At 37.5% G+C, this 6,963-nt stretch overlaps 1 protein-coding gene across 2 annotated transcripts in view; it reads left to right on the top strand.

The window, feature by feature from the left end:
- The first annotated feature begins 371 nt into the window (after window positions 1–371).
- Window positions 372–6,963, top strand: part of LOC108749979 (uncharacterized protein CG10915) — a 7,326-nt gene continuing 734 nt past the window's right edge. Inside the window, exons 1-7 of one of the 2 annotated variants that reach the window (XM_018489105.1) lie at window positions 372–1,257; window positions 1,640–1,741; window positions 2,148–2,372; window positions 2,537–3,158; window positions 3,314–3,409; window positions 3,786–3,895; window positions 6,293–6,784. In XM_018489105.1, coding sequence (XP_018344607.1) covers window positions 970–1,257; window positions 1,640–1,741; window positions 2,148–2,372; window positions 2,537–3,158; window positions 3,314–3,409; window positions 3,786–3,895; window positions 6,293–6,784 — 1,935 coding nt within the window. In that variant the 5' untranslated portion in view covers window positions 372–969. Of the gene's footprint in view, window positions 1,258–1,639; window positions 1,742–2,147; window positions 2,373–2,536; window positions 3,159–3,313; window positions 3,410–3,785; window positions 3,896–6,292; window positions 6,927–6,963 lie in introns of those variants that run through there. The other variant, XM_018489104.1, reaches the window with a different exon arrangement.

Below are 6,963 nucleotides of genomic sequence, written 5' to 3'. Positions count from 1 at the left end.
TATATATATAGAGTAGTAGTATTTATATATAGCAGTGAACATTATATACAACAGTGTTCCTGTTGTAAGAATACTATTCTATTAAACTTCCAGCGTCAGCTGATTACTTACATTCATGGACGCTCTATACATGATCCTTATCATTATGCGTTTTTACTGTCTAATATGAATTTCGATGCCTATTTTGATGGTGAAAATGAGCGTCGTCAGCATCTTTTCTCTCAAAGAGAAAAATAGCAAACTGTGAAGTTGCGTCCTCGGCATTTCATATTTCACCGCGGCGACCGTGACTGAATCGATCGTCGACCATTCGATATCTGACTCCGGCGCGGAATCGATGATAGATCGGAGCGCCTTTCACGAGAAGACGATTCATCGAATTTCGCTTGACCGTAGCCGTAGAGCTGGCTGCGCTTTGTGCGCTTGATTTGTCAAGGGAACGAGCGTAGCGTAATCGAGAGGCAGAGTAGCCTGAGCAGTCCGTCGCGTCGGATGCCGCCACGTTAATAACGTTTTCGTCGGCGTGAAGCGTCGATCCGACGACCGGAATAACGACCAAGATACCGGCGAGAGAACGACGACGACGTCGACGACGGCGACAAGAAGAAGGACGAGGAAGACGGAGAGAAGAACGACAACGACGACGACGACGGGAAGAAGAGGAACGCGTGGCCATCGGTCCCGTGTCGGCGATGTGGCGAGCGTCCTGGGCCGCTGGGTGTCCGGCGGGGGTGCTCGCGCGTCCCGTGACGGCCGTGGCGAATTTCCGGATCGAGGGGTGAGGAAGTCGACGTAGGAACAGCTTGGGGCGCGCTCAGGCGAAGTGCGAACGAGCGAGCGAACAAGCGCAAGCGAGTTTCACAAGGTCGCCCTTACCGAGTCGCGCCGTAGCCAGGAGGCAACGACAACCACTCGTCCTCGTAGGTCGACGGTAGGTAAATAGAGTATCCTCTACGTTAGAGCGCAACGATGGCATCGCAGAATCAGGGCGCCGTCAATGTCTCCTCGTCCGGTATAACGTCGGCAATGACAACGACGACGACTACAACGGCAAACGGGCCGCCGTCGACGTCGACGCCGTCGCCGTCGCCGTCGCCGGGTACCACCGTCCTGACCAGCGCGGCCACTATCTCGGTCGCAAAGGCACTTACCTCTGGCACTCAGCCGTCACAATCGCAATCCCAGCAACAATCGCAGCAGCAACAACAGGCCAACAACATTGAACCGCTGGATAAGAGTTCCTCCAATACTCTCAAGGTATGTTCTTGGCATAAATCCTCTTGGAGTTAAACAAAAAAGGCTTTGTGTATCCGTTAAACTGTGATGTGTGATAGTTATCAAAACTAGAGATACTCTTTAAAACTTTTAGAGTAAATCTTACTCTGAATAAAATCTCACTCTTAAAGATTAAAAATTGAGTCACTCTTTTTTAAGATTAACTCAATTTTTATTCTTTAAAGTGAGAGTCTACTCTAAAGAATTCAGAAAGTACAAAAAGGGGTAAAGAATTGGCTTTTTAGCCTTTTCTGTATCTAGTTTTGATTTCTTAATCTTTTAAGTCTATATCTTTTAATTTGTGATAGTTATATTTAATATAAATTTGCAGAATGTTTAATGATTGCTTTATACATATTTGTAGCGTAATCCAAAGATGGAGCTGAGCAAAACTGATTTGCTGAAGTTACTGGGATATCTGGAAGGCGAGCTCCAAGCAAGAGACATAGTGATAGCGGCATTAAAAGTAATCAAAATCATATAGCTGTTAAAGAATTGTTTTTAAAAACACTTTGTAGTGATGTTCCTGTTTAACTATTTAACTAAGTTTTTTACCTTGGACAGTATAACACGTTATAAAATTATTGCATCATAACTATAAAAAAATGTACATATATAGTGAAGTTTTTTGTTTCAGTACTACTTAAGTAACAAGATGACATTTTTATAACGTCTTTTTGACGTTAAAAACGTTATTTGATGTCATCTTATCACTATTATCTCATCGTATAATTTTTAAATGATATGAAAGACAAAGAATTTATTTTAAAAAAATGTATTAATTTTACAAGCTCTTTAATTGTGTCTCTTAACTTCCAGAGTATATTACATAATTTGGCTCGTTGTATAACTACTATCATTTTTTCTTTCAGTCAGAAAAAATGAAACACCTTCTAAGTTCCCGGTATCTTAGCAGTACTGCAGATCCACATGCGGCATTAGCTCGCGACGTTGCAATAGTAGGTGGTGTTATTGGTGTTGAAGGAAATCAAATTGATCAACAAGTCGCTAGTCTTGAAGCACTAGTGACACAACAAAGAAAGGCGCAATGTAGAATGACTAAAGTTCTTAGAGATGCAGAAATTAGGCACAGAGCGGTACGCTTATTTTGTCGTATTTGTTGTATGTTTCGTAGTAATAATGCGATATATAACATAAATATTGATAATATAAGATAATATTACAAAATAATGTTACTATAATTATTTTTATTTTATAATTGTTATTTTACATTATTTTACATTATAATAAATATATTTAGGTAATTAAAGAATTGGAAGAAGAGAAGCGAAAACATGAACATGATACTGCTCAAGGTGACGATATCACTTATGGTCTTGAGAAAGAGCGGACAAGATTAAAGAAAGAGTTAGAATTAGAGAAACAAGAAAAGAAGAGATTAGAGATGGAGTTAAAGAAAGTTAACGACCATCTTGAGGAAGAGAAGAGTCGACAGAAACAGATAGTCCTGCTCCTCTTAGCAGAACGTAAAAAGATTATTATGAAGTACATTGAGGAGAGGAAACGATCTGAGGATTTGGCTCAAATACTCAGTGAAGAGAAGGTTAGAATAGATTCAATGGCTGAGGGTCTCGAGGAAGAGAGTAAAAAGTCACTGCAGATGGAAGCGGAATTGGAAAAGCAATTGGCGCAATTCGATATGGAGAGGCAGCAATATCGGCAAGCCCTCGTGAAAGAGGAAAAGAGAGCTAAGGATTTTGAAACGGAATTAGAAAAGTTACGAGGCGAAATGGACACGTGGAAAGAGTCGCAGACTCGCGGTCCTGCCAGAGGAGTTGGCGCAACTCCACCACCACCGCCTGCAAAACCAGCGAACTTGGTCGCCATGCCGACGCTAAGGCCGGCTAGTGCTCCACAAACAAGTACGCAAAGTTATAAAAATAGAAATTACGCGTATCAAAGAAGATCTTGTTAATGTGAATAATAAAAGGAAACTTGGTTACAAGATCGCCTTTAAAATATGCGTTAGACATTATAAAAAAGTTGAATCTTTTGTAATTTTTTATGTCTTTTACAGTGAAAGGGGCAGTATTAGGTACAGGAACACCTATGGTTAGCAGTAAAGTTGTTCAGCCTACTGCGACAGTGTCCAGTGTTCCTGTCAGTGGTCCAAGTAAGATATTTTTAAATATCAGTACATTGTATGTGTAATTTAATAAATTATATTCTTGAGTATATCTATATATTAAATCAGTAATTTGTATTTGATTTCTGCATTGAGAAAGACTCAAATAAAAAATTGTAATGTTTGCAGTTAACTTTGTTGGTAAATATATCTCAATTATTTGCGAGTTATATCATCTTATAAATATATTATTTATATATCAATAACTATGGAGGCTCATAGGCATTTCTTGTAATTGATTTATAAATGAGCTTTTTGATAAAGTATAAATTACACATCTTATATGTGAACATTCAGTTTCAAAATGAATTGCACAGCCATTTTAAATGATGAATATATCATTATTCTTTTCTTTTTTTTTTAGCGACTGGAATTGCTAGGTCTGTAACACCTGGACAAGCACTTCGCGGAGTTGCATATACGCCTAATTTAACATCTGTGGGTGGAGAATCTACAGCTCCTTCAGATACGCAGGTAACCTATCCACATTTCCCTACACACTCGACGTTAATCTAAAGATTATATAGAGCCTATTTATACATGCGCAAAGTGTTACACACAATAGATATTTTTATATCCGACGTTAAGAAATATTTGCACTTTGCTAGTATTTTCTTGAAAGAGAAAGGACGAAAGAAGAAGATAATTGATGAATAACTTATTATTATATCGATAGAAAAATTGAGTTGAAAGTAGAAATCTGCTAATTTAGTTAGTATTGTGTTTCGTCCAAAAGATAGGGATTAACTTTAATTCGACATAATATATATACATTTGCGTGTCAGGTATTATTCAAAAATTGATTCTGAAAAGAAAAAAAATTATACGTCGTAAATTGTATCAGATAAGATAAGATCTTGTCTTCTAAAATGACATGAAATTTTACTAGAAAGATTAATAACGTAAGTAGGCTCTTTATAATTCAAGAAATACATTAAATTTAATTTTTTAATAAAAATAATTTTTTGCGCATAGCGTATCATTGATCCAAATATGAAATTTTATTTTTGATTAATGATTGAGAAAACAAAATATTTATACCTCTTTAAAATGTAAAAATAGTTGAAATATTTATTTTTCATTTCTTTTTTCAACTCGAGAGAGTTCTTTATTTTATAATCTTTGGTATTACAATTGAAACAGAATCATATATAAAAAGAGTTATTTAAACTATTTAAAGAATAATATATTACATCACCTCATAGTTTTACTTTAGTAGAAATAATGTATTTGTTATCATTGATTTTACACAAACATTTTATAAGCTTCTCTCTAGTCTTATATTTATCTTATTTCCATATTTTTATAGATCATAAATTGCATTTTAGTCATGTATTTATTGCAACTATGTAGTTATTACAATTAATTTTTTTTTGTTTAATTTAAAAAAGCAGATGCTATATGTATTTATTATATATATTAATTTTTCTGATAAAGACACGTATACATTTTGGTTATGTTTAATCATCAATTTATTTTATTCTTTTACGCATATTGCATTTGGCTAAAAAACAAAGATACGAAATATTTCTGCACTGTTAAATCGTATAACAGAATCGTATACAGAAATATTTATGGAATAATATTAAATATTACTTATGAAACGAAATGAATTAAAAAATTAAATTAGAAAAGTGAGTTTCGCTTGCTCTGAATAATTCTCTTGGCTTCTACATAATTTTATATTTGATGCACAAGATATTTCTGTTGCATTGTTTCAAATTATATTCTCGCTACTTCTATTACTCATATCAAATGATGCACTAAAGTTTTAAGAATTGTGTTTTTCTTCACAAATAAGATCACTATAAATATCCACAAGATTATTTTCAACAAAATTTATTTTATATTATACATGTATATACTTTTATATACACGTTCACGTACACGACTTATTTAAACATTTTGATGTAACAATTATTATACACTCGCAATATTACATACACTTCCACTATATGTATACCAATCTTATAAGTTAGCACATTATTGATATCTAGAGTTATATTTTATTACGATACTTTTATTTTGTGTACATAAGATTATTATTATTTCACATGTGTACATCGACCGATTCCTACAATTAAAAAAAAGATTGTATGCAACTCATTTCTGAGCTTTATTTACAAATTGCCCCAGCTTGACTTCCTAATCGCAATAGCGTAATCGCAATTACTAAATTATACGGTCTTACGGTCTCATGAACTTTGACGTATTCTATTATTTAGTTGGTTTGCAGCACATCTTAACAAATAGATGAACTTGACCAAATTGGAATTGTTATATAATAATATCCCAATACAGTTGCAGATTGAAATATTTATTTCTTAAAAATAATTAGTCTTTTATATCTATAATAATTAGTCTTTCCTATATCTCGTGTATTCTCTCTGAACATCTATTAGTTTACTAATATATTCCTTGGTTGTGTAACTCAAACTGCGTCTCAAATATGTCTTACTCTGATGATTTGCGAGTACGTCACAAAAGATGCTTCTTCGCAATTATTTATTAACAGCACAAGTTGATGTACGCACAATTTGATTTCAGCATCTCGAAAATCTCGGTCTAAGTTGTGATCGTTTGCTGCTTAAATAACGGTGTTTCTCTCTCCTCCTCTGCGGTCTTTCACCATTTTTTCGTAGCTATCGTCCCTACTTTCCACCGAATCTGTCTCTGTTTCTCTCTCTCTCTCTGCTTTGGATTAGTTCTTTGGTATGGTTCTTTTTCTTCCACCATCCCTTGCAGCCCGAGAATAACGTTTTTTTAACGGTGTGCTCGTTCTTGTCTGGCGGCGGAGCGTGTACGAAAGCGACCGTCTCTGCAGCTGCTCGGCTCTCTGAAATCGGTCATGGTTGTATGTTCATTCCTCAGGCCGTAGAGAAGCGACAGCCGGTTGTACCTGCGCCCGTTAGTACCGCGGCTGCCGCCGCGGCTAAACTTATCACATCGTCGCAAGCCGCCGTCGCCGCTGCGGGGAAGCTCGGTTTTCACGTTGGCCAGTCTTCAAGTCCTGCCGCAAGCCCCACTGTTCAAGCATCCTCTGCCGCCGCCGCCGCCGCCGCCAGTGGTGGTAGCGGCGGCGGTGGTATCCTGCCCGCGAAAAAGCCACCGATCTCGCGCGGCGTACCGCCCCCGGTACCACCGAATAAGCCAGTGGTACCGCCAAAAAAGGAGGCAGCCGCTTACCTCCGAAGACCGGAACTGCAGTCGCAAAGCGCACCGCAGCAGGATACCGTTAAGTACGGTAAACAGGCGGCCACGTCGCACGGTGCGGCGAGCACAGCGGCGAGCGGAACCGCTCCTCTGCAAGCGCAGCAACAACCGCTTCCGGCGAGCACCACCCAAGCTGCTACCGACGAAGAGGTCAGTAGTAAGACAACGGAGTCGAGATAGATTATACAATATATTATTAACGGAATGATCGCTAGATTCTAATAGGATGAAAATGCACTTGCTAAAAGATGCACTCTCCAACAAATGCATAATAGATAAATGTAAATACGTATACACACGCGCGCGCGCACACACACACACACACACAC

The sequence above is a fragment of the Trachymyrmex septentrionalis genome, unplaced genomic scaffold (genome assembly GCF_001594115.1).
Source record: "Trachymyrmex septentrionalis isolate Tsep2-gDNA-1 unplaced genomic scaffold, Tsep1.0 scaffold32, whole genome shotgun sequence".
Lineage (NCBI taxonomy): Eukaryota > Metazoa > Arthropoda > Insecta > Hymenoptera > Formicidae > Trachymyrmex > Trachymyrmex septentrionalis.
This window is presented reverse-complemented; position numbering and strand designations above follow the sequence as displayed.